Source organism: Taurulus bubalis (assembly GCF_910589615.1).
Source record: "Taurulus bubalis genome assembly, chromosome: 14".
Classification (NCBI taxonomy): domain Eukaryota; kingdom Metazoa; phylum Chordata; class Actinopteri; order Perciformes; family Cottidae; genus Taurulus; species Taurulus bubalis.
This window is the reverse complement of record NC_136602.1, coordinates 9,913,537-9,941,409: the sequence shown is the minus strand read 5'-3', so window position 1 is coordinate 9,941,409 and position 27,873 is coordinate 9,913,537. Positions and strand designations below refer to the sequence as shown.

The 27,873-nt window shown below is 42.0% G+C and overlaps 3 protein-coding genes across 3 annotated transcripts in view; 2 read left to right on the top strand and 1 right to left on the bottom strand.

Moving 5' to 3' along the window:
* Positions 1-4,912, top strand: part of adam12b (ADAM metallopeptidase domain 12b) — a gene marked incomplete at both ends in the record, with an annotated part of 72,565 nt that extends 67,653 nt beyond the window's left edge. Inside the window, 2 exons of the mRNA XM_079230119.1 lie at positions 3,676-3,851; positions 4,861-4,912. Of these exons, the coding sequence (XP_079086245.1) occupies positions 3,676-3,851; positions 4,861-4,912 (228 nt within the window). The remainder of the gene's footprint in view (positions 1-3,675; positions 3,852-4,860) is intronic.
* A 3,401-nt stretch (positions 4,913-8,313) lies between these two features.
* On the top strand, positions 8,314-14,593 carry dhx32b (DEAH (Asp-Glu-Ala-His) box polypeptide 32b; the record flags this gene model as incomplete). Its single annotated transcript, XM_079229773.1, has 11 exons — positions 8,314-8,592; positions 8,757-8,950; positions 9,485-9,860; positions 9,946-10,182; positions 11,039-11,132; positions 11,214-11,363; positions 12,227-12,418; positions 12,519-12,659; positions 12,891-13,081; positions 13,463-13,653; positions 14,250-14,593. 11 exons carry the CDS (start codon positions 8,314-8,316, stop codon positions 14,422-14,424), a joined length of 2,220 nt encoding a protein of 739 aa, XP_079085899.1. The 3' UTR covers positions 14,425-14,593.
* Positions 14,594-15,464: 871 nt separating this feature from the next.
* Positions 15,465-24,453, bottom strand: edrf1 (erythroid differentiation regulatory factor 1; the record flags this gene model as incomplete). The annotated part of the gene is made up of 25 exons (XM_079230214.1): positions 15,465-16,368; positions 16,461-16,633; positions 16,739-16,854; positions 16,957-17,110; positions 17,223-17,372; positions 17,616-17,774; positions 17,930-18,156; positions 18,407-18,613; positions 18,840-19,040; positions 19,215-19,406; positions 19,475-19,649; positions 19,745-19,816; positions 19,909-20,202; positions 20,454-20,565; positions 20,912-21,023; positions 21,101-21,248; positions 21,437-21,548; positions 21,839-21,960; positions 22,044-22,145; positions 22,380-22,527; positions 22,624-22,748; positions 22,852-22,977; positions 23,071-23,137; positions 24,049-24,254; positions 24,355-24,453. The coding sequence occupies 25 exons, from the start codon at positions 24,451-24,453 to the stop codon at positions 16,212-16,214; spliced, it is 3,756 nt and encodes a 1,251-aa protein (XP_079086340.1). The 3' UTR covers positions 15,465-16,211.
* Between the last annotated feature and the right edge of the window lie 3,420 nt (positions 24,454-27,873).

Below are 27,873 nucleotides of genomic sequence, written 5' to 3'. Positions count from 1 at the left end.
AAGCCTCCACCTATATACTAATTTTACAAAATTACAAACATAAATTGAAATATGCATAAGAAAGACAACAAAACATACGTGAGATTTGTAAAAAAATATATATTTAAAATTAGCATCCAAAATATAGCATCCATTCAAAAAACCTTTAAAACTAGTTATTTAATACATATTTAATAAAATATAAGTGTAAGTTCATAAACTGAATTGTATATTTTGTATATTAAATCAGACACTGATGACAGTGCTGTGTATTACATCTTTTAAAAAAAAAAAATTCACAGGGGGTACATTACTGAAAAAAGGTTGAGAATCACTGGTATAGAGGACCTTTAAGTAGGATTTTAAATGCAGGACTTTCAGTTGTTTCAGAGTATTTTGTGCATAGTTGTAATGGTACTTTAACTGAAGTAAAGGATCTGAGTGAGTGATAGCAGAAACAACTGCTATCAGCCAATAAAGTTGATTCTGAATCTGATTCGGTATCATAATCAGTTCTGGATGGTTTCGTGGCACCCATATCAAGCAAATCAACCCTGATTGAAATGAACGTGTGCCAAGTAAAGATGCACTTTAGCTGAGAGGCCAGCGCTGGCTTCATGAGCTGACCTGCCAAAACAATGAAGCTCCGCTACCTGCTAAAATCCGTTAGCTCATTCCGCTGTAATGGAGCAGATGGAGCGGGTAGAGATGGCACCTGTGGGTCACAAACCGAGGAGATGGTTCTGTTGAGATTTAATAACAGGCCAGCAAGGACGTACTGGACATCAATCCTGCTACAGAAAGTGTATTACACGCTCATTGTAATACTTGACACAACCTCCCCTGCTGTCTGTGCCAATATGTCTCATTTAGAAAATACAAAAAAATGCTCTATTCTGTGTCCCAATTGCAGCCCATTAATGTTGAGTGGTTTCCAGGGGGATAAAGCCTATCCTGCATCTGTGACATGAAAAGAAAACAGTGTGGGAGCGGAGAATTTTCACAAACAGACCTGTTTGTTATTACCTTGAAAAATACATATCAGATACCTGTCAAACATATGTGAAGCAAACAAGCGCAAACCCTCTCCGGGTGCTTTGCAAATGCAGACTGCAGCATCGCACTGTTGAAGGAGAACAAAAAACATCCCTTTCCAAAATGTCATCCTTTCAGAAACACAGAAAAATAGCTTTGCTTTTGGCCAGACGACCACGCATGTTTCAGTCTCCTCCGGAGGGTTTGAAAAGGTGCTTGTCGGCCCAAGGCTCATAGATCTGTCTCAAGCCCAACGAGGATGGTGCAATCTTTCATTTTGAATTAAGAGGTGTGAACACCAGCAAGAACACCAGTTACAGTGTGAAGTTGTCTGCCAGCGGCGGCATTAGAATGCACACGGGTCCTGGATTGTTGTTGCGTTCATCTGTCCATTTACATCTTTGTTTTTGTCTGTGCACTCCTTCGAAAAACACGGTGCTCTTGTGTGTTATTCTCCACTTCCTCTAAACCGGCTGTGAGATGCTCTGTTAGTTGCAGTTGTACTTCTTCTCAACAAGTAAGCACAGTATCCACGCGGGGCCGAGATGCAGACTCAGAGTACAACAATCCTGCTCAGCCCTAAACGAAGCTCCATCTGATTAAAGCATCGCAACATTTCAACCTCTGTGGGGCATCTTGTATTTTTAACTGTATCCAAAATGCTTTGGGCTGATGTATGCAGAGAGTTTTGAACATTTTGAGTTAGTAAAAGTAATTCTCTCAGTAAAGAGGCTGCTACAGTGCACCTTAGCTAATGGATATTGTATGGCATGAGTGAATTGTTGCCTTTGTTGTTTTAATGACTACAAGTAAACATATATTATATATTATAGTGTGATACTTTGGAAGGAATGTAGCCTTTAAATATGTTATGTCTCAAGTAATTTCTTAATTTGTGACATCCGTGACTGTATTTATTTAGTGAAGTGAAACAATTCAATCGGAAAAAATGAATAGGCAACTTTGTTGATAATCAATTGATAGAAAAAATAGTCACACTATCACTGACTTTGGGTGAATTTCACCCGATATAAAGTACATGATAAAATATACTTCTCATCGAAATATATTTAAATGCAACACTACAAGGCAAGTTGAAGTACTCTTCTTTTATTTTACCCTATAGAACTTCTCATAAAACGATAAACAGGTATCACGGGGAGACCCTGAAAAAAGGCTCAAGATCTGGCGAAAGATTTGGGAATTGTCAATAAAACATGATTAAAAATATAAATAAAGGAGCTACGAACTTGTTATTTGGTCCACATGTTCCTGGGGCATGTGAGTCTTGTTCTGTGAAGGAAAAGTTCATTAATGTTAAAAGTCAATGTTTAAACCCATCCGGAAAAAATAGTCACAATATCACTAACGTCGGGTGAAAATCACCCGAACAGGTGCCTGTAGAAAAAAACAGTGATCGGAGCAGAAAGACACGTCCACCTTCACTAACGTCAGTGAGCAGCATGAAGCTACAGGAGGAAGTTTTTACAAATTTTTCTGAAAACGATTCGCCCAGATGTGTTTGTTGACACTCCAAAAGTCATCAGAAAGGTGTTGTATGGTGTTGAGGTCGGGGCTCTGTCTGTGTTTTTCTTTGTGTGGTGTGGATAGATACTGACATGTTGAAACAAGAAAGGGTTGCAACTATCTCAAATATCACTGCTTGCTTTAGCACGAAGATTGACCTTAATTGGAAGCAAAAGGGCCCAAACCACAAAATAGTGTGAACAGGGGTGTCTTCATTCTTCTGGCAATGTGATGTTATATGTTTATACAAAATCTCCTCCATGCATAGTTCTGCTGACGTGCAACATTGCTGCGTTCGAGCCCTCTGAGTCACAGCACACTCACAGGTTCATAACCATGAGGCTGCATGTTGATGTGACAAAGTCAGTCACGTCTTCACTGCACTCATGAATGTTTCAAACCTTCCAGCTCTCTAAATCTCACCCATGCATGAAGTTGGAAACACTTTTTTTCTCTCTCTCTGTGCATATTTTGTACGTTTGTCTGTGTATTCCTCGGCGTGTGTTGTGGTGTTGGGGACTTTTTGAGCTTGTATGTGTGCGTGTGTGACAGTAGCCGGGCTGCTGGTAGCAGATGTTTATCACTGCCTTGCTGTAGATTAGTAACACATGATGGCACCTTATGCAGATAACCTTCTACACTCACACAACACTGCCACAGAGGTGGCGGAGACAAGAGGAGGAGGACGCGTGGGATTTATCTCCTGTCTGCTGTGGGAATTCAGAGAAGAAACTGATAACACAGTGCCCTCTAGTGAAACGTGTCTGTCTTTGTCTCCAGATAGCTGCTATACAGCTAACCCATATTCAGAGGGAGGTAGACGGTGAGATGATATACTATTCAGGTTTCCATAGAATGCGTCTCAAGATAAGAGTAATGGGATTTGTTGTGTTTTTCAAATGAATGTGAGTTGGCAAATGAGGATTTTTTTTGTAATGCTGCTTCAATAATAATAATTTAGTACAGGTGTGATCTGCATTTGAAATCAGTTAATTGGAAAACAACTCGTTCCTCAAGACACAAGCTTGATCATGCACCTTTTACAATCATTTAAAACCAGACAGCACTGTTCTCTTTCATTTTATAGTCACATTAAAATGAGCGCATGGACTAAATTTGACTTTCCCTCCTCAGGACTTTGAGAAACCCAGTCCACCACAGAAGCCCCTACCTGCAGACCCCCTGGGGAGGAGCTCTCGGCTGGGTCACAGCTTCACAGCAGTGGGGGCCCGCGTCCCAGGAAGCCGGCCCCTCCCCATACCTATCCCCACTGTTCCCAGGCCTCCGCCCACCATCCCTTTACCCAGCAGGTCAGTGCGACGTGACAGGAATCCCACGTCTCCGTCAACCTATTCACACACGGAGCACGTAGCATTGTTGGCTTCATCTGTCTGGTAAAGTGATGGATTACGTGTCCATTACGTAAATGTCCGGTCGCTGCTTTATTCATGATGGGAGCCACGGGGCTGGCACCTTGTGCACAAGAGGAAAAGTGATGTCAGGGAAGAGAAGTGTTTTCTAGTCAGTCAGTCGCAGGCTGCATCACCGATGGAGTTATTTTTCCATCGAAGCCTAAATTAATCACCATCCTGAGCATGAGGGACACTCGCCCTCTTTTCTCACTCCTCATAATACATTTTCCCATCAATCTCATCAACTTTTAGACTCTCGCGACACTCGTTAAATTCCTATTTGCTCACATGCTGTATGTAAAGGGTTTTGCTGGATATTCACAATTTCCTTCATACAGTCAGGAGTGCTAGTCTCATTAGAATGGCGGCTTTAGTTTATGCAGGTTTATTTATTTGACCCCTTTTGCACCACACCATGTAGGGAAAGAAATATCTTTTTAATCAGAGAAGCCTTCCTCAGCAACTCATTTGCAGTCTATCCTGGTTTGTTAAACACATTTTCAGTCCGCATAACACGTTTTATTATACTGCTCGAGCCTTTTAAGCCTCTTTGAGTATTTAGAAAAGCGCTATATGAAAAATAAATAATAATAATTAAAGTATTATTGTGCTGTTTAGCTTTTACATTATTTCAACCACATTCTATTCAATCCAAAATGTTACTGCAGTCGGTCCATTGAGACTTTTAAGTGACTCTGGTTACTCAGACATGAGGCCAACATGTTAAATTGTCATCAGATTAACGCAACAAGGCGCCTGAATGAGATATTTAGCCTTTGTATATACTGCAGTGTAAAAAACAAATTAGTATTTCAGACTAATATAAATCATGCGTGTGTTGCTGATTGAATTAACACACAGTTATTTAACATTCCATCTTCACAATGTGTTGATGCTTTCGTTTCAGACCTGTGCCAATGTTGCCCTACAGACCACCAAAGATTCACAAGGACTGCTGAGCTCTCGACTTCACGGACGAGTAGATCTCATACCAACACACGGAGACTTTCTTTATTTGCACTAATTACTGAGACTCTGGAAGACCTTTTGGACAATATTGAAGTATCACAGAGTTTCTAGTGAAAAGGGGCTGACATCACACCTCGGTGCTACGCCTCTAAAAGGTGCTTTGTTGTCCTCACTCAGGTACCAATGAACTATTTATCTATTTAATTATTTAACTGCGTTATCACCAGTTTGTGCACAGGATACTCATCAAGAGTGTTTTTTCCACACGGAAAAGTTTAGAAAAAGAGGAAACATGGAGTAATTAGGTATATTTCTTTTGCATTCTTAGCTGATTTTTATACCTTTTCTCAAACGAAATGCTGAAATATAGGATCTTTTTATAACCAGTTAAGTTGCTTGAATATTTTAAGTGCAAAAAAGTTTGTTTTGGGGCTAAAGTGAAGATAAATGGAAATGGAGCACAACTCGACACATTGTCAGTGTAGCTTGTGGGCAATAGAGAAGAGTTATTTATTCAGCTTTTCATATTTTTGTGAGGTATTCAGTACCAAAAACATCTCTTCTATCCATGGTGGTAAAAAAAAGTTGATATTAATCAAATCTTTTTTTTAAATCGAATACAGTGGACTCCAATTAAACCCTCACACGACATGTTTATTACGGGATTGATCGCGGCAAGTGTTGGACGCTCCACCTCCTGGTTCTGGCAGACGCTGCAGAGTTTCAACAGATTTGACAGACTGATTGTGTTCCAGAGAATTACACCAACACCAAATAATTCAACATTAACTCTGGTGTTTGTATGTTTAACATTCACGCCCACTTTGTCCTCGAGTGCTCGAGCCAAGCCGGATGACTTCAGCGCTGTGAGCTTTCCAAGCTTCCCCTCGACCAGAGTTTGTCTCGTCTTTGTGTTTTTTGCCTTCATAACATTCCATTTTGATTTTGTATGGGTTTGATATTGTTGGACTGTGAGATTATTTATGCATTCACAGCATCGTTCATCAGATCCAGAGCTTGGCATTGCTCCTTGAGTTAAGCAATTTCCTTCATGTTATTTGTTGTTGATTTGCTGTACAAGGAGGGGTTGAACAGGTAGAAACATTACAGCGCAGTTCTTTTTTTATATATATATTTATATAATGTGTCCAATTGCAGTGCTTATCTTCTCACCACTGCAGAATGACAAGTCAGTAAAGCACTGCTTACCTGCGTTGCTTTCGTGTACAGAATTAATGCTTCTCTAGTTTTGGAAGTGTTCAGAGTCACTGCTCGCCGCTGGAAAGTGTTTGTTAGTGTCTATTAGTCGTTAAATGTTTCTGCCATTTGTACAAATCTTAAATGTGCTGTGTTTATTTACATCACTGTAACCTGTTTAAACCATTGTAAAGAGTAGATATTGTATGTTATCATTTCATTTTATTTACAAGCACAGTAATATAAGAACTGCTTTGAGGTTGTGCCCCTTTTACACTGGGTAATGAAAACATGACTTTGAAGATTGCAACTGATAACTTGTAAGCCAGAGACGAATGTTTTGGGTTAACATTTGAACTGAGAGATTTTATTGATGAAGTCAGAGCCTAATAAAAAATCCCTTTATGGCTGTTTATAACAAGTTGTTTTAATTGCATTCTCACTTTGATTTTTGAAGTCATTAAAAAAATTACTTCAAAAAGAAAATGGATTTTGAGAAACTTTTTAAAACCTCAAGTCGCTATTAAAGAGGTAAATAAGGGTTCATAGGAGAAAAAAAACATCTCCACCATTTAAGCATGAATAATTCACTGATGACATTGTTATGTTGTTGTTTGTTTGTTTCCTGGCCTCTGAGAGGATGAGTGTGCCGAAAGCGCCGTCTGAAGAATGCAACCCACCTCACAAGAGTCACCGCGACAAACAAAAAGAACAATAAAACTAAGAGGCTTTGCTTGTCCTTTCCTCTACTAAGCAGCAAACAATAAACACTTCAGGTATATGTGTCATTTTCCCAGAAAGAATGAGTCTTACGTCATTCTTTATGAGGGTCTGCTCTGCTGTCCAAGCTCTGAGGGAGAAGACCGGTTGTTCAACGCTGCCCCCTGCCGGACAGCACTGGGCATTACACCACCTGAAGCGCTTCCCTCCACTTTAATGTTCATTTGCTGCCTCAAACCGAGGGGAGAAGTTGCCTTTGAGTCCCGATTCATGACCAGATCCCCCACTTGATAACTTCGACCATTACTGGGAAAGAATACAAACACAGGAGAAGGCCTTGACATCTAATCTGGGAATTAGAGAACATGATGGAACCAAACATGTCAATAATTACATTTAGCTGACACTTTTTTGCTCTATACACCGTAGACACAGCAACGGGGAGCAATTAGGGGTTAAGTGTCTTGCTCAAGGACACATTGACATGGCCATGGACTAGCAGAGCTGGGGATTGAACCACCGATCCTCTAATTGAAAGACAGGCATCCTAACCACTGAGCCACCGAGTAATCTACTAAAATTACAGAATGCTTTTAAAAGCAACCAAAATGAAACAGAAGTTTGTGGCATTTTTTCAGTGAAAGTAACATTACTGCATTATAGAATCAATTGATGTCAACTTGAGTGACAGATGAAAGTTAATTGTAAAAAGAAAAAAGAAAAGTAGTCTATTCATTGAGAAAAAAGTGGTTTAAAAGAAAATCGTGGTGTTAGTTCGCCACTTGTTGGCACTAAAATGTGTTGGTTATGAGAAAGGAATTGTTTAACATTTTGGTAAATATGCTTTTAATACATGTTGTCTTTTGTAGAGTTAGAGGAGAGGATTTAACTGCTATAACACTCCCATGTCTGTGGTAAGTAGAAGTACACATGTTTTGACACCGTTACCAAAGGACGTTTTGTCTTTTATTTAGTGTTTCGTGATTATTGAACAACTGCAGGCTGTTAGTGTCGTAACACTGGAGGCTGAAAGTAGAGCAGACATTTGTGCTAAACTCTTCAATTTCTGTTCTTGGATGCAGAAATAAATGATATCAGTTTGTCAAACACTAAGATAATTACATTCTTAATCACTAAATTAACCAACAGTTGATACAAAAATGCGCTTTACTTTATGTGCTCGTGGCCCTTGCATGTGAGCCAGTTCTCATTGTAAACATCAGACCCCGCTGAGTCTCTGTTCTCACACCAGTGTGTGTGTGTGTGTGTGTGTGTGTCCATGTGTCACTTCTCTGGGATTAGTGGCCACATGACAACACTGGGCTGGCCGCCTAGAGAGCCTTTCATTTGGCTTCACTTGCAGAAGCCGTCTGTGTGCCGTCCAACACTTTACTGAGAGCTGGAGATTTCCAAACTTCTTTTCCTTGGATCTGTAGATGAAGTTTTAACCGGACGCACTGGGAGCTCTCTGGTGATGGCGCAGGACATTACCAGTTTAACTGGAGAGGATTATTTTGAAGGGAGACCACCCTGTTCAGACACAGAAGCTTTGAGTCCAGGAGACAAAGAATATGATGACATTTTGGAGCTTAATCAGTTTGATGGACTGCCGTATTCCTCCAGGTTTTACAACTTGCTCAGAGAAAGGAAAGAGCTGCCAGTGTGGAGAGCAAAGTGCGAATTCATGGATACTTTGGCCAAAGGACGCTTTGTCATTGTCAGTGGCTCTGCCAGAACTGGGAGAAGTTCTCAAGTGAGTACTGTGGGGCATTTGCCGCTTTAAGATTGCACTACCATGGAAAATATTGCACATTTTATTAATGCAAAAGGGAGACATTCAAACCCTCTTTATGATCTACTTCCAGCGGGGAAGCATCTGTCATGTAAACAACTCCTCTCACTCTTATTTTGAAACAGATTCCCCAGTGGTGTGCTGAGTTCTGCCTGTCAGTCCGGTTCCAGCATGGCATGGTGGTTTGTACCCAGGTTCACTCGCAGCAGGCAGTAGATCTCGCCCTAAGAGTGGCCGATGAGATGGATGTGAACATTGGCCATGAAGTCGGGTACAGCATCCCTTTGGAAACGTGTTCCACTAGCGACACAGTCCTCAGGTATGCGGACGAATCCAGTGTTTCTCTATCTGCTTCTTTCTCTCCCCTCTTTCAGGTTTTCAATAAAGCACCGTCATGACACACAGCGCTAAATCACCCCCGCCTTTTCTTATTCACAAGAGAGAAGGGAACAAAAGGCCTGAGGGGGGCTCTTTTCAGGGACTCCTCCACAGCTGCCCGGCTCTCTGTCTGCCCGTATGTCACACTCCCTCATGTGGGTGCCTCATAAGTCAGCTGGGGGACAAAGACACTCTGCACATTGAGGGGAGGAAGATTAAATGAACTGGCAGCCGGCAAGAACGAAAGGATCCACTCCTCAGACTAATTATCAGAATAAATTACACTAATAGGGGCAAAGCTGAAGTGTAGACAAAGTGCCTTTCATTAAAATGCCATTCTGACGTTCCTCTCTTTTAGCATAGAGGCTTACTATTCAAGAAACTGAGAATGTATTTCAGGCTGTTATGAATTTGAATACAGCATGCGTCACTGTTCGCTCCCCCCTGATGTCAAGCATCCTTTTATCCTCCACAGGTACTGCACGGACGACCTGCTCCTGAAGGAGATGATGTCAGACCCTTTGCTTGAGCGCTACGGCGTGGTGGTCGTGGACCAGGCCCACCAGAGGACCGTAGCCACCGATGTGCTCCAGGGTCTGCTGAAGGACATCGCCCTGCAGAGGCCGGAGCTGCGCGTGGTCCTCCTCACAGCTGTGGAACCGAGTCCAAGGCAGCTGGCCCATTTCACCGGGTCAGCGGCGCCCCTGATTCGCCTGGAGAGCCCGGGTGCAGGGGAGGTGGTGCACAGCAGCACAGGTGACGGATACTTCTGTTCGGCCCTCCGTCTGGCGCTGGAGATCCACCGCTCTGGAGAGGAAGGGGATGTGGTTGTGTTTCTAGTGACGACGCAGGTACAACGAAGCACCGCCTGATGTAGTCAGCTGTCTGAATATATGTCTTCGTCTGACTTTCTTTCTTTTTGTTCCTCCCCACCAGGAGATAGATCTGGCGCATGACATCCTGCTTCATGAGAGGCACAGCTTGCCCCCTGGTCTGGGCGAGCTCCTGCCCGTTGCTGTGCACCCTGGCCAGCCTGGGAATCTACCGGTCATGGGGGAGGAGGAGACAGGACCGACCCGCAGAGTATTCCTCACCTCCAGTCCAAACGAGGACTTCTTCTGGGCTGCCAGCTCAATACGCTTTGTCATTGATGTCGGCCTCGGGAAAAGATATGTAAGTTAGTCCTGATTTGTTCTAGGGTTATACATCATTTTACTGGTGATGTAGAAACCCAACAGAAGTGGGCATGTATGTTCCCCCAATGATGCAGAATAACGGTGAAAGAATAAAACATTTCACCATGTTGTGCTAAAATAACATAATACCTCTTTATTTGTTGTCAAAACTGCAGCTGGTTCTTTCTGTTGTATTAAAAAGCATTGAACTTGGGGATTATATAGATATTGCTAGCCAGAAACACTTATGTTTCATAATTATGTATTATTTATGCCATAACCCTTTATTGTACAATATCTAGATTTAGGTACTTTCAATTTTTCCTCTGTTTTTACTGTAGATGTGTCTTTCATTAAATGCTGTTACATGTATTCAGGTGTCTAAGAAGTATTCAGATACCTAAATTGAGTAACAGTGATACCAAAAAGTATTCCATTTGTAATCTTACTTAAGAGCTGAAGTATTATCAAATAATACTGAAACTGCAGGTTTTGTAGTTGTGCAGAAAAATGCCACATTTGAGCTTTATATTGTTGCATATATTATCAGTTAAGTTACGTTAATATGAAACTAGTCAAGAAGTTAGTTTTGTCTACTTTATATACTGTTGGGTAGTTTAAACTGTATGGATTATATTTATAATCGATATGTTTATATTTATGATTGATATGTTACAAATTTAAAATCTGCACCTGCAAACTAACTAGTAACTAAAACTGTCATGGGGATGTAGTGAAGGAAAAAGTACAACGTTTGCCTCTGAAATGTAGTGTAGTTTAAGTATTAAGTACTTGAGTAGATGTAATTAGTTACATTCGATCACTACACTAAACAGACTGTGATCCCGTTTCAGGTTTACAACCCCAGGATCAGAACCAACTCAGTCATCATTCAGCCAATCAGCACGAGTCAAGCCAGGAGTCGACAACAGCTGGCAGGTCCAACAGGTGAGAACTTTTACGAAAAACACTTTGAATGCAAATCTCTGGCAGCTGTCCTGTCTCAAACATAATCTTTCTTTCATGTAGGCAAGTGTTTTTGTCTGTACCCAGAGGACAGACAGCTTCCTCTCGAGATCCGCCCACATGTTGTGGAGTCCGACATCTCGTCCACGGTGCTCTTCTTGAAGAGGATGGAGATCGCTGGACTGAGCCACTGTGACTTCATTGACAGGCCGGGTGAGATTTACAGAAAAAGCAACAAAATAAACATAGAGAATATTGTTATGGACGTTCGCAGTGGTGTTACCCAATCCCAAATGTACTTTCATCCTCAGTGATAATGAGATGAATGTTGGTTTCAGTCAGTTCGTTCCCTTTTGTTGCGACACAGGAACTTTATCGGGAGGCAGTGAGCCGTGCCTCAGCCGAACTGACAGCTCCTGTTCTGTGAGCATCCTTTTAGAGCTGACCTGCTTCCATAGGCTTTTGTTCCCCCGGATCTATTCACCCACCCACCCACACACACACCCACACACACACACACACACACACACACACGCACACACACACACACACACACACACACACACACGCACGCACTGAGCCTCCTATTAGTTGATCAGAAACTAATAGAGCATAAACATAGTGTTGGTCTTTTGGAGTGATGATAACAAAGAGAATCTGAGGTGGATTTAATTCCCTCTCTCTCTCTTTCTGTGTCCATGTCTCTTTGTTTCACTGCGATGTTCATGGAAAAACATGTTTTTTTTGCAAAAACAGAATAGAAAATCTAATTTGTATCATGACATACTTTTCATTTTGCATAGTGATGCATGGCAGATGTGGGTGAGGATTTTAAAATCCTAATCTTCTGCTGCCTCATTTTACTCGTGCGTGCCCACCAGGGGGTCACCACATCAACTGACAGCATGAACACTGAAAAATAATCCAGTGTTTGTCAAAGTATATTGCTATGTAATTATAATCTCCCAGTGTAAATACTAAACATTAATGAATACGATATATGGTTCTTGTTTAACAAATATTACATTTTGTCGAAGAAAAAAACAATGTATAACCTCCAAACCTTTCCAACCCAGATCCTGAAGGCCTAATGCAGGCTTTGGAGGAGCTAGACTACCTTGCAGCTCTGGATGATGATGGAAACCTGTCTGAAATGGGCATCATCATGTCCGAGTTCCCCTTGGAGCCCCAAATGGCCAAGACGCTGCTCGCTTCCTGTGAGTTTGACTGTGTCAGCGAGGTGGTCATTGCCGCTGCCATGCTAACAGGTAACGTGTTGCACTGCCGTTTGAACAAATATCTATTTGTATATAATATAGTAAATAACAAGTTCTAAACATCACATTTATCCTGATTCTGTTTTTTTAGCACCGACTTGCTTCACGGTTCCATCTGCGGAGCGGAAGCCAGAGGTGACCCAGTGCCACGTGAAGCTGCAGCACCCAGAGGGAGACCACTTCACCCTCATCAACATCTACAGGGCCTTTAAACAGTGCCAGCAGGATCCATGTGAGTTTAGAGAGCAGCACCTGCAGGGGAAAACACACATACACACACAGATGCTGCAAAGAGTAAATTAAGACAAATCATCATGATATTGAACCTACAAATTACAAAAAATATATATATTTCATGAGATATTGTACTAAAACGATACTAATCTTTTGATTGATTTTATCCCATTGATTGTCCCTCTCCGCATTCCTACAATCACCTCCTTGGCTCCTCTTCCCTCGTCAGTCTGTGATGTGGAGAAGTGGTGTGAGGGTCTGGACCTGAACCACGCCGCCCTGCTGACGGCTGACGCTCTCCGCACTGAGCTCATCGACACTCTGAAGAGGATCGAGCTGCCCATCTCAGTGCCCGCCTTCGGTTCACGAAACAACACCCTCAACATTAAGAGAGCCCTGCTGGCGGGTTTCTTCATGCAGGTCAGAAAACATAACTTTATGATACCAGTCAACAGAATCAACATCAACACCTTAAAACATTTCATCTCTTAAAGGCCATTAAACTCCTCTCATCTTTATGCAACAATGTGGAGCGTTTAATCATGTTAGTATACTGTCAATCAATAAAGAATATGGTATTATTTCAATATGAATGTGATTAAAAATACACCTTCACCTTCTTTTTAGCACTTTTAATTCAACTTTACTCAGTGCTTGCACTTGAATCGGCACTACCACTTCTTTTCACAACTCTTTCAGTATGTCAACCTTTGAAATGTTTCAGCTGCCAATTTTCAGCCGCAAGTCCATCAGACTTCTTTTCATGTGTATTTCTTCTCAGTGAACTGTGATTTCCCTCAGGTGGCCCGGGATGTGGATGGATCGGGGAACTACTTCATTCTGACCCATAAGCACGTGGCACAGATCCATCCTCTGTCTGGCTACGGAGCCCAGAGCCCCAAGCTGGGCCTGCCTGAGTGGGTGCTGTTCCACCAGCACTCCTTCTCTGAGGACAACTGCCTCCGCACTGCAACCCACATCACACCAGAGGAGTAAGTCTCAGCCTTTGAGTTGATATTATGTTCTTTGTATATTTTAAACTATATGCACTTTTTTTGCAATCACATAACTGGCAGTCTTGTTAACTAGACTCCTGTGTGGCTCTAAAAGAACCTGGTGGACCACACCTCGTATCTTCACATTTAAAGAAGCTTAAAAATAGTCAGACGGACTCGTTCCCTTTTGGTCCAGATGTAAAGCAGTTCAGCGGAGACTAGTCATGCTGGTTGTGCATGTGGAGGTATCCTAATCCTGTTCTCAAGTATCAGCTGGTTGGAGGGGATTATGGACAGCACAGATCCCTGGGAATGAAGAGCTGCAGCTTAATAGAGGAAGAGAAAGCTCTGCAGCCTTTGTCAGGCTCTGTAAGGTTCCCCATCCTGAAATGTGTCAATCCGATCAGTGCAGTTCAAATAGCGTGAGGAGCCGATATTGTAAGTGTGTGTAAGGGATGTGAGTCTTTTCTCTGACAGAAATGAGTCATTCCAAACCATCCCAAATTGAAAACAAGATTAGTTCAGTTGCATTCAACACAAACATGTTTTTTGACTGCTTTTCACGATCAAACAACAATATTCTCCTCTCCTAGGTTTATTCAGATGGCGCCACAGTATTATTTCTACAATCTACCGCCTAGTGAGAGCAAAGACATCCTCCAGAACATTTTGAACCACGGAGCGTCTCAGTACCAAGAGGAGAAACCTCCAAGCTCACCAGACAAACCCCAGGAGGACCGGACCTCTGACCGCTGTGTCATACAATGACTAACTGACCCATTGTTCCCAGTGATTGTGATGAAATAACCAGCAAGACGTTTTGCACTATATTGCACAGAAGCACAATTTCAATGTGTATAATTGATCATACATTTTGATTTGTCTGTTTAGGAGTCATTTCCTCCATCTGTGCCCCCATCGCTCCTTTTTGTCACAATACCATGTTGTTTAATAGTTTTACAAAGTGCACTAATATATGAAATGAAAACAAAAATTGATGTTCTTATTTTCATTTTCAGTGGCCGATTACTTATAAGTATTTACCTAAATTGTTAAATGTACAGTGTGAAGGAGTTGGCGTCATCTTGCAGTGAGGTTGCAGATTGCAACCAACTGTGCCAAGTGTGTCGGTGAACCACAGCACCGACGCAAAAACACAAATGGCAAATTGTATTCCACTCAAGTGAGGTTTATTATTTAGGATCACAGTCCCCTTCAAATGTTTTAATGATTCCGTGGCCGCATCTCCCATCTTACCTTCACCCACAGCACTGAGGGTCCAGCCTGATTAATGAGGTGCAGGGACAGTTTGGGCCCACCTGCAGCACCATCTGGTGTGGATACAGTACAGTAACAGTGGGGTGACCTCATACAATGACTGCATTGAAAACATCGTGTCCCCTTCTCCAGTGACCCGGGCTGATCCGTGAAGCAAGATGCAATGCCAGAACCCACAGGGTACAGTGCCGCCTGACCCACTTAAAATCTATTACCAACGGCCTTTTCAAGGCAGCTGTGCGCAATATGTTTAGAGAGAAGTTAGCAGATGTTTAAACGTCAGGATAAATTAACTGAAATAAAAGTCCAATATGTTGGACCATAATGTACGTGCATAATCCAAAGATATGATCGACTAAACTAAAAGCTAGTCAGCAATGTGTCCTGTGAGCCAAAGGGCAGCGTAGCATTTTGTGATGCTTTAGGAGAAACTATACTGTATGTATACTATACTATACAATACAATATCATGAGATCAGCAGAAAATACGGCACATAAAATTTAAAAACGTTTTATTTTCATGTCACAGCAAACCATGCGGATATAAACTTATATTTATACATATAGTCATGTGGACAAACTAGACTCTGAGTTTGCATTAAGTGTTGCCAAAAAAAAAATTGCACACTGTTGTTTTGGAAAGGACATAACTCTTTTGACCTCATTTTGACTTGTCAGCCATACATCACACTTCAATCTATTTTATTCACAGCATTACTGGTATTATTGAATATCAAAAACACCAATTATATTCAGATTAATCATCTTTGTGAGCATGTGCTAAATGATTGAGCTCTTTTTGCGTCGAAGTTATATGTAATTATACCATCTTTGAAACCTTATGTCGTATGTTTTAGTTTTGTAGAAAATGAGGCAATCCGGGTGATGTTTGGTACAGTCATCAACAAATCCTACACATAGGAGCTTTACATGTGACCTATAACTGCTTAAGCAATAAGAAAATTAAATAATATCTTCTGAATTTACAGCTCTTTTCACAAAAATGTACAATTCAAAACCGGTGATGCAAATGCTAGAAAAAGAGAAGCTCATTTTTAAAAAGGCGCAGAAGGTGAAATTAGCTGTCAAACTGTAATTCATAGTAAGACGGTGTTGCCTGAGCATGTGCCTATTAATAATGGTGTCTCCAAATCATCGTTTTTCCGTCACAGCATCTTTTGAGAAGACAGTTCTCAAGTCTCTCAGGTCTTCCCAAAGTGGGGTTTGGAGAGGAGTTAAGGTATTGCGTGTCTTCCTTGCACTGGTTGATGTCATCATCATGAATGTGTGACGTCACCTCCTGTTTGTGGGCTCAGCTGCTGCAGGAGCTCTATGTGGAGCTCGACTCGGCTGAGGAGAGGTGCATTTTTCTCAGCTCGCAGCATCTTGGAATACACATTCTTATAGGTTTTCAACAGCTCCTCATCCTTATTGCTGTATTAATCACAAAAAGATGGTCGGGAGTGAGCACTGTGGGAGTCAAAAGGACATTGCACATGCCATAACGGTCTTATATGCTTGCTCACCTTGGTTTCCGTTTCATCGTCGTCATCAGTTTGATCAGCTGCAGCAGCAGGAAGGAGAAACTCGGCTCAAACACCCCAATTAGCTTCATCACTTCCTGGAGGTCAAGCCCTGAGGTGGAGCCACGGACCACGTCAGGAAGCTCTGCTGGTTCAGCTGCGTCTGCTTCACTCAACTACCGCACAAGAAATGAAAAGGAAAAGATGTGGGTTTCATTGCAAAATCCATAAACTGACCAAAGCTTTGCATGTACGCATAACCATGAGAAAGCATCCTTTACCTCTATCTGCTCCTCCAGCAGCTCTTTATGAATCAGCTGGAAAGCACAGCGGGATTGTGTCATGATCTCTACTGCTCCAGTCAGGCTCTTCAGCTTGGCTCCACTGCTGCTCTGACCTACGGAGACATGATGACATGAAACGTCACTCCAGAGGCTGTGGATGGCGACGGCGTTTCTGCTGATAAAACCAAATACGACTACAGACAACAGTTACTCACCGGCCATGGTAAACTCAGCAAAGGCCACCCTCTCCAGGAGCGTGCGGAGCAGCTCACACGGTGCATCTTTGAGGCTGAGGAACAAACAGACGGCCTTGCTGTAGTGAAGCTCTGCCAGGCTGCGATGCTGCTTCCTCAAGTGTTCATCCCCCACCTGTCACACAATTGGAGCGTGAAACACACCCTAACACTATAGCATCCCATCTCCAGTAATACAATTCTAGTCAGACTTTTATATTCTTGTATCATTTTACATGGTTTCACACCTGGTTGCGGAAGCAGCTGTGGTACATAGAGGCCAGGCGATGGTGGATGGTAGCAGCTCTGTACTGGTAGAGCGGCTGACGAGCCGACTCAGTCTGCAGGTCACAGTACTTCAGGGACTTCATCATCGCCTCAGTCACCTCCCGCTCAATCTAGGAAAACAAAAAGCAAAAAGCGTTTGACCGCATGTGTTGGTGTTACTGGTGCAAAACAACTGATAATGCACCCATTTAAAGTCACAATGACTGCCCAATGATCATTTTCACCATTACAAGGAGATTTATAAAAAGGATATAAAGGTTGCCACAGCACATGGGAATAATCCATTCAGTCGCAAGATAATCAAAATGTCTGGAACTTTAACTTAATTCTGAATACTTGTGAAACAAACGCACCTGCTCCTGGGCCTTCCTGGACAGCGGGGCATAGTCCTGCAGCAGTGTAGCCAGGGTGAAATAGGTAGTGGACAACTCCCAGTTCACGCTGTCCCACACCGCTGGGTGGTTCTCTCGGCTTGCCAGCGACTTTATAGCCCTCGAGTAATAGTCTATGGCCTGGGGTGAAATAATAGAATATCATCAAAAGCATATTAGAAAAGGGTTAAGATGTAGCGAGATATCAGATCCTTGCAAAAAAGCAGATTGTTTTCGATCACTAAAGAATGAATGCTGGATCCAGAGTTAAAGACATAAAGGGTTTGAAATTGCACCTTGTTGTAGTAGAGGGCCTCTTCAGGCGAGAACTCTCCTCGGCTCTGGTCGGCAGACACGGCACAGTGAGCCTGAGAACAGATTCTCATCAGCCTGCCGGTATTACACAGCAGCAGGGCTGTGTTGGTGCTGTCCCCAATGGCTTCAAAGTCCTTCATGCCTTTCTCAAAGAATGCAAAACTCTTTTTCCACAGCTCCTGCTCTACTACGGACACAGACTTCTTCACTAGAACGGTAGAGGGGGGGCGAAGGAAAGTTAGAAACAGCTACATGAGCAATACGTTTGTATGAATTTTCTCCATTTGATCCTGGTTGAAATAGATTTGTATTTGGTGATATCTTTCTTTGATTTCTAAGTTTGAGAAATTCTGTAAATTACATCAATAAATACATGAGCTCAAAGGAACCACTGTAATTGCACGGCTTTCTGTACACGTAGCCCATCGTTTGATCTGTAGTCTATTAATCCAACATACCTTCTTTCTCAGTCTGCATGGCTGCAGCCTGGTTCATATAGTAGACTCCCAACTCGTTGCGGATGTTTCCCAGCCTTTTGAGCACCTGAGCCAGCTGATCTTTCAAAGCCTCTGAGATGACCAGGTCATACGCTGCTTCATAGCACTTACTACTAACAAATAGCTGGTACTCCGGGTCCGTGGCCAGGTCTGTTGCCATGTTGAAGGCTAGTGGGTAGAGAGTAAAGGCGTTGCTAAATGAATGACGAGAACAACATGATAAGGCAACAAATTCTACGACATTTTGGGGTAAAACAAGCCCGGAAAGGTTATCGTGAACTGAAAAGGATAAGAAGACACCTGTTAAGGATAAAGCCTTCAAGTGTTTGCTAACACCCCTAATTTCAAAACATCAAGCAGGAACGTTGCCTATTGTGTGTTTTAACATGTGTACCCTGGCAGCTGCTCTCTCGGTGCAGGCTGTGCAGGATCTCCTGGTCCTCTTTGGTCTGGTAGCTGTATTCCTCCAGGTAAGCTGCTCTGTTGTGGGCATTCTGGGCCAACATCAGCTGGATGTCTCCACACAGAGACAGGCACTGGCTGTGAAACTGCAGCACGTGCGGGTGCAGTGTACCGCTCACTGAACAGTAGGCATCTGAAGGAAATGGTAGAAGAGGAAGGAAGAAGGAGAAAGATAACTGTTTATAATCTGCATCGGTAACTCTGCCAGATAGAAATTATACTCTTTCAGCAACAGTCTTTCTCCCAAAAAAAACACTGAAAAGCAATAACTATCATAATGGTGTATTACTGAATTAAATAAACTCACCGTAACACTGAAGAGATAGCTTGATGTAGCGCAGGGCTCGCCCGTACTTCACCAAGTTGGTGGCTGCGTCAGACAGGACGTAGTAGGCCTTGGACGCTTTGAGGAAGAGCTGCAGCTTCATGCGGTGCTGCCACGAGCCGGGTATAATCCCAGAGCGAGTTGGGTGCTTCTGATCCGCCTGCAACGACCTCGCTGGTGACACAAACCAGGAGAAAAGACACATGCAGGGTTGTTTTATTATGTGGTTTTATACCAATTACCCTTTGAAATGAGGACTGTAGTCTGACCCCTTTCCAGAAGAAGAGAGATGCCTTTCTCAGCAGCGCAGGCTCCGATTGCACTTCTGTCCTCGTATTTAAGAGGAATGGGTGTGTTGGGGTCTGCAGCTGGGAGATCACTCTCCTTCTTGACGGTGCCATCCACTGCCTTCAGCCCCTGTGTAGTGTGTTACAGCTATCAACACCGTAGCTGACACATCACATGATGAGCATTGTCTGGACCCTAAACATAAATATCATGCAGAGACTTGCCTTCAGCGCATAGCTCAGGACGTGTCTGCATCTCTCCTCCTTGTCTTGAGAAACAGGGAAGACACCGCTTGGCTGCAAGGATAAAAAAAAAAAAAAAGGGGGTGTTTACATACAACATATTTATCTGTATATTTGACACCCTCTGGTCTGTGTGAAAGAAAAACCTTTGAAGGGGCACTCACTCTGATCTGGTGAGTGGATTTGTATTTCTCCGGGACCGACAGCTCCCCTACAGAGCGGATCACAGCCACAGCTTTACTGTCATCCTGTGGGCTGGAGCAGGAGCTGTAGGAGCCGTTCTCATCACTGTCCTCCGTCAGCTCTTCCTCTTCCTCCCTATCTTCGTCGCTGTAGCTGTCTTCTGATCCGCCGCCCCGAAGCGACTCCCCTTCATCTTCTTCCGGAGGCTCGTCGAGCTGGAACAGCTCTGACAGCATGTAGTGGGCGGAGGCGATGATCTGAACAGACAGGAAGATGGAGGAGATCAGGACTGGAGTCAGATTCAATCACATCTAAACTATGGCATTATCAGATTAAGTCAAGTGGTTTCCCTTTTTATTTTCCTGATGTCTAAATATAGATGGACAATACTGATCTTATCTAATCATGTTGTATGATGACTAATTGTGTTTCTATTACTTAACTTGGCAGCTCATCTTTTAAATTCTAAAAAAAGGATGGCGCTATTTATGTTTGCATCCTTGCTTACCTGGGGGTGCCTCTCCTCATCCATAAGTTTGACACAGTTTAAGAGCAGAGTTCTGATTGTGCCGTAGTGCTTTCTGTTTTGCCTCGCCTTCAGCATCATGTTGCTGGCAACTCTGCAGCCGAAAATAGAACGAATTACATTTTGCACACTTTCATTGTTCATTTTCAAGTCATTTGCAAACAATATCTGTACAAACATTTTACTCTGACTATTAATCTCTTACTATTTTAAGATACTTCACTTTTAAATATTCAAAAGCATAACACTGTTTAAATACCTAATTCAGTCATCTTAACCGAATATAACAATTATAAATATTACAAATAAACAGCTCATAAAAATACATATTCTAGCTAAGATATTAAATGTCATATGTTTGGATAGAAAAACATCTGAAATGTATTGACCTTTGCAGTTATGACAACTGCAAGGATTCGGACAGATATCCTGAGTCTTACCTGTATAGTAAAACTGCCACAGGGAGAGTGAAGGGATTCTGACATTTCTCCTCTTCTGCCTCCTCACACAGAGTAGTAAGATCATAAAGCTTCACAATGTCACTCCCGCTAGCTGTGGATTCAAGAAATAACATTAGAAAATGTCAAGATATGTACAGACTTCAGACTTCCTGTTCACTTATCTCCCACCTTTGAAGAGCCAGTAGGTGTGACCCTCTTTGGTGCAGTTGGACTTGAGGAAGGAGAGGATATTTTGGGCAATGTCCTTTACCACCCTTGTGGAGAAATTTGAATTCTCCAGATGAGGGATGTCCTCTGTTTTTATCATCTCATATTTCTGCAGGACAAAAAACAACTAATTGTATTTCATTTTATTTTATTTGAGTTATTAAAAACAATGTAATGCCATTAAAAGTGACTACTACAGAAAACACATCTTATACTTCAGCTAATATGTCTGTATTCTGCTTCCACTGTGAAGCTTAACTATGGAAATCAATAAACCAATACTGGACAGTAATTTACCTGAACAATGCCATTGACGTGAAAGCACATGACAAGCTCTGGGACATTACACATCAGATTGTCGAGCCAGTAGTCAATACCGGTCAGGATGTTGATTGGTTTATTGTTGTCCCTAAAAACAGTCAGAAAGTTAGCTGTTAGATTAAACAGGAATAATGCATTGAAACCAACGTGTTAGTCTGATGAGGTTGCAGCATCCAAAGTGACATTTCTGGTTCACCTTCTAGGGTCAGATTAACTAAAAACTATCCCATTATACGCACAGATTCATTTATCTTGCCGACATCTGACCCCAACAGAAGTGCAATGTAATTAATGTTACATGATTGAATTATTATTTTACTCTTTAAATGATTTGTAATTTCAGATCCTTAGTGAAAGCAAATGGTTTAAAATTCCAACCTGAGTCTCAGACTGACGGCAGGATAGCGACCACCTCCGAAAATAGGCATGTTGGACCCAACCAACATGTGGATATCTTCAAACGTCCACATTATGTTTCGCACAAAGTCGTTTCTTAAGCCCTGTAAAAAGTGAACGCAGACATTAGCCATACGCTACCAACTGTGGTGTTAAACCATTGAGGAGGGGCAAGAGGTTGTATTACCTGGTTGTTCTCCCCTTCGTCGAAGAGCATCGGGAGGTTTTGCTCTTTGGGGACAGAAGTCCCCTGGCCCAAAGCAAACTGGCTGTCCATAGAAACACTTCCCTGCACATTTGATAGTAGCAATACGGTCAACGCAAGCAGTGCAAATCAAAACCACTCGCACACGTAAGCTTGTGAGGGGTTTTTTTCCACACAAGAGCACATTTTCTCACATTTAATCTCATGATTTTAAAGTTTAGATTGGCTACAGCTCACAGGATTGAGTCGTAATCAAGAAGAAATTCACATCATTTCTCAAATTGGAGACTACTAAATAACAGTCAAAACACACTGTACCTGCTTGGGAGCATCCGATTCTTCGGTATCAGACACCGCGCTGGTGAAGGCAGTGGGCCATGAAGAGCTGTACTCCTCTGCCTCATTCTCCTCCTCCCCTTCATTCGGGTTGTGTGGTACAGGCTCTGCAGCCCCATCGCCATTTATACTTTAAACACACAGCAGTTGTTATCAGATTAGACTGGGACTCATAGTAAACCCTACTCGTTTATTTTCCATAGTTGAAGTAACACCAAGCACACACCTGTAGTAGAGGAACTTTGACAGAATGGCTTTCTGATACCAGTGCTCTTTACTCTTCTTTTTTCTCTGCCACTTCTGGTCTATTAGTCGCTGGTAGAACTCTTTTAGCCACGTCCAATCTCCTGTCTACAACACACACATAACAGGGACTTAAACCACATACATAAAAGATACTGTCATAAGGGCTTTCTTGACCTTGACTTGAAAAAGTTCAGAATCTCTGCTGTACCTGGGAGGATCGCATGAAGAGCTCTTGAATGTCCAGCTCATCCAAAAGCAACGTCCTCCCCACGCGGTGAACGGCCATACTGACGTGGGACTTGCTGTAGGGAATTTTCAAAAGCTTCTTGATGTTCTGAATGTGACAGAAAACAATGTTAAGTCTAGGTGTATGAGCATGATTCTGAAAGAAACAAAGACATCTGAGCTTTGCAAGAGTTCCACAAACCTCCGAGTCCGATACCACGTCGACGTCATCTCCGATGCAATCAATGAATTCATAAGCCATCCCGAAACTGCAAAAGAAGAGAAAGGAACTGATTCACTCCACAGTGCTTGTGAATGGCGATATGGATTCGGTTCAGTCGATTTAGCGATTTAAGGCATTTGCTGATGCATCAGCATCTGTGATTTACCGACTGTTATTTCTGTTTCAAATATAGTTTTGTAACCTCCATTCATTCATTACAGAAGTCCATTACACACTGCGCCTAATATGGATAAACCAGTGGGTACTAGTCCGTCTTCACAAGAGCATTCAGACAGACAATGGAGGCTCAGCAGGTTCCACAACTAAGCAGCGCACAGAGTATCTTAGCCTCAAATACCAACTTGGACTTGGATCAGCAAAATATATTCACAAGCCCTCAAGCTGTCATCACACAGACTGTCCTTAATCCAACCCAAACAATAACTGTTAAGTGCGTTTCAAACTCTGGGGTGTGATCATTTACAGTTGCATCTTAAAACACCTACCAAGAGGTATTTACACTACTTAGGTCACCCTTATTAATATACATGGGGTGGACAAAGTACTAGAAATACCTCACACTGTAATGCAACACAATTCAACAGCACCAGGAGCTATAGACTCCAAAATGGCCACGAAGTTTAATCGATACCCCTATCTTAAACAGTTTCAACACTAACAGAACATTACAGAAATGATATGTATTGCAGGGCATTAGTTTGAGCTATGTCAGTACAGTTAAAGCCTTCATGAATACCACTCAACCCATGATTACAACGTCTTTGACATTACAATACATATCCTGGTGTTAATACGACTGGTCTCATCACTACGGGTGAGTAGACCTATTGGTTGAAGAGAATGTTATTTTGTCCTACTCCCTTTTATTAGACCAGCACAGTTTCACACTAGACGAGAACAATACACACATCAGTTTGCAGTTGTGATGCTACATACCTGGAAAAGGGCTTGCTCTTGCTGCTGGACCCCAACACGGTGGTGCCAGCGCTGCCCAGCTGGGGGTTTTCTCTCAGCCAGTTGGCAGGAGGCAGCTTGAGGTCCGTCTTCTCCTGCAGCAGGGCATAGCTGGCAGGAGGCGGGGCCGCAGAGTACTTGACCACGGCACGGCTCTTTATCTCACCGGCCCCGGTGCAGACGGAGTCCTTCAAGGTGACACAGGGAAGAAAGCTTGGATATAAGAAGCTGCTTCCTGCATAAACACGTCTGGTGACTTGTTCAGACTAACATTAGTTAGTTACTCACATGTCTGCTGCTCTCTCCTGCGCAGGCAGAGCCACTGCTCTCTTCCTTTGCGTTGTCCTGCAGGGTCCCAGGCTCTCTGTCCCCAGCTGGTGCGCTCATTACTGGACACGCGACCCGGGGGTCAACCCAGCAAACACGGGCGATGCTCTAGCAACCAGACAGCCTACCCATGACTCGGACAACTCATGACAATCTGTGTATTGGCAAAGGAAACGAGCGAGACACGTCTGTTATCTCGATAAAGTTGTCTCCAGTGTGATAGCTCGACAGGCTAGCTCCTCAAAAGAGCGACGCTGACTCAGGAAGCTGTGCCCAATAAGTGTAGTTTACACGGTTCTCTGGATTTAAGAGAGGCCGAGCTCACACGAGACGACGTTGTTGCTTTGTTAACCGTAGTAATGTTCAGTCCTTACTTAAGTAGTTAAGTAATACGCCTGCAGCTTCTTCTCCTTCCATCACCAGTCAGACAGTCTGTTGTTGTCAGAGCACACGTTAGCAGTAACAACTTCCGGTTTCACACTAAGATAAAACTCCAAAAGTCATCCTCTTCCTTATTTCGACAATCAGAATCACTCAAAAATGTTATGAAAAAAAAGAAAATTACAAACAGTGTAACTTTACCCTGCATCACGGAAAATATTTCAGTTACTGTGATTTTTTTGAGAAAAATGTATGAACCGGAAGTACTTTCCGAGCCGCTGAAAGCCTTTCTAGAAACGTTGAGCACCTTCTATTCTGTCCTGTTGTATTTTATTCTGAAATGTACTCGCATGTCAAGTTTATTGTTATGTTTATGTTAGTATGTATAATATGTATTTTACAGCCAAATGGAATCAACAAACTGTTGTATTGGATAATTTCTGCCTGAGCTTAGTACATTAATATTTTACAGAGCTTGTTCATTTGGAGGATGTACTAAATATTGAATTAGAAGAACTTATGGAGGCTATTAACAGAAAAAAAAGTTAAATATCAAATGTGCAAATACTCATATCCCTATCAAAGCATCATATCATATTATGTAATTGTATAGCCTACTATGTTATATTCAGTGGTGGATGAAGTTATGAGATGTATGTAGAAATAGCCAAATCAGAATGTGAAAATAAGTAAAATAAAAAATGAATTCATAGTTTTTCTTAAAAGCAGCACAAAGTCAGATTGAAAAGATTAAAATGTCCATTAGATTGTCATAAAATGGACATTCGTCTTTGGCACTGGCGTATAAGACAACACACTATCCACCAGTATGACCAAGTGACAAAGTAGATCATATGAAATATTGTGAATTTATAAAATACTACCTACAAACTGAACAGTATCTTCAGCATTTAAATAAATGCTGTGGAGTAAAAGTCCAAAATATTTCAAGTTTAGGTAGACATTATATCATATTATACTATGGTATATTATGCTATATTGTACTATATAACATCATATAATATGATATCATGTTATATTATATTATATTATAAAGGCAGGGGACAGGTTAATTAATGGTCAGACGATATAATGCAGAGGAATGTAAAGCAGCTGACTGACTGAACAGGGAGGAGCTGTGAAACTTTGCTCGAGGCGTTTCATCCCTGCGCTGAAGGGTAGGCTGTGCACGTGTTGACATTTCGTCTTCGACCAAAATCAAGTGGCAGCGCAAGACCTTATTAAACCCCCCTCGTCCGGACATTTATTGGGACCGTGTGACATACCGGTATTCGTTTTTACGACGATGGCAAGCTGGAAGAATCACGTGCGTGCTGGACTGCAGCAGAGAGACAAAACTGAGAAACTCCCGTACGTTGGCGTCTTCACAAGCTGTAAGATTACTTTTTCTTTTCTTTTCTTTTTTGTACTATTTCAGTCTTTTCAAAGATGATGTTCTCGCTGTCTTAGCCTGAGGACATGTGCCTCTTTTCTTCTAGTGTCTCAGTTGGAGGAACGTTTTGAAATTCGCAAACAAGTTTTGGATGATGTTCAGCCCAAAAGGTCAGACTTTTGGCCTTTCTGATGATCTGGATGTTTGTTATTGTTTTTATTTTTTAAGTATTGCAGTATTTAAAAAAAAAAATGTATTTCCAGTTTAGATAGGGGTGGATATGAAGTTGGGAAAAATATCAGACGCCTTCAACTCCAACTGAGAGAGAGTGAACACCTCGAAGAAAAGGTGAGTGAAAGCAATAGTAAAAAGCATAACTTTAGAAAATAAGTTACAGCTGTCATCTCACTATACAAGCAGAAGAAGTTTGCACCAATATTTGTTATAAACCTCAGACAGGCGTCTGATTAGAATAAACAATAATGGTGATTTCAGGGCAGGCAGTGACCTTTGCACTGGTGTGGTCCTCACTTTGCCCACCATTCAATCAATTCATCCTTTTGCTTTTTGCGTCCCCAGCTGTCTCAGACTGTCTCTGATCTGACCACCGTCCTCTATCTGAAAGAGGCTGAACTGCAGTACTGGCAGTCACGGTAATTTCCAGTTTTTACTACATCACAATGTTTTCGCCCTGCTTTCCTTATACAAAACTGAGTATAATAACAAGAGAACAATGAACACTGTGTGGTGCCAGTCCTATTGGTTGTTAGGTCACATTTAGGGAATATATATATATATATATATATATATATATATATATATATATATATATATATATATATATATATATATATGAAAGCTCTGTAGAGGAAAGCAGGCTCATTGCAGCCACTAATACTGATACAACGTGATTGCTCACATATCTGCACTCATTCTGTTTAGTTGTTCCCACATGTTATTGTTATCATCTTTAAAAAGATATTCAGGGCAAAACAGGTTAATTGCAGCCACAATAAGCTATTTTTTTTTCTAACACAGACAGAACTTTATTTGCATTGTTCTAACAAAGTGATTGCACTTTTTTTTGTCTAATGGAGCAATCTGGTTTAATTGAAAGTGATTGCAATTTTCTTTATTATTTTATTTGAAAAAGCACGGATGGAGTCACAAAAAATGATTTCAATAAAAATTCAGCATGGACCATTTTGTTGGGGCGCTGTGTCCTCCAAAGTGGAGAATGACAAAACAAGAACCACTTTGAGAACCACTGCCATAATCACTATCTATGTTACATCGTAAATAAAATAATATGATTATGGTCTGCTTGAGCATATAGTGACGGAACAACAGACTTGATGTAGTTTTTACAGCCCTGTATTTGATAATCAACAGGTTAAAATCATAAACAGAAACACCTTGATTAAGAAGCATAAAACCGCTTAAACCAGTTAGTGTTCTTCAGGACTAGTGGATCAATTTGTGACCTAAAATCCAACATGTAAACGTTTGAAGTAACGATTCCCGGAGGTGATCAAAGGTAGAGTACATCCAGATGTCACTATTCCTTGTCTGTTTCAGTGTGTCCCACTACCATCAAGAGGCACTAACTCTGGCTAAAAGGAGTAACTCCCTGAAGGCGACCCTTTCAGAGTTTGAATTCACCATTGAGTGTCAGTCCAAGGAGTTGGCCGCCCTGCGTGCGGAGC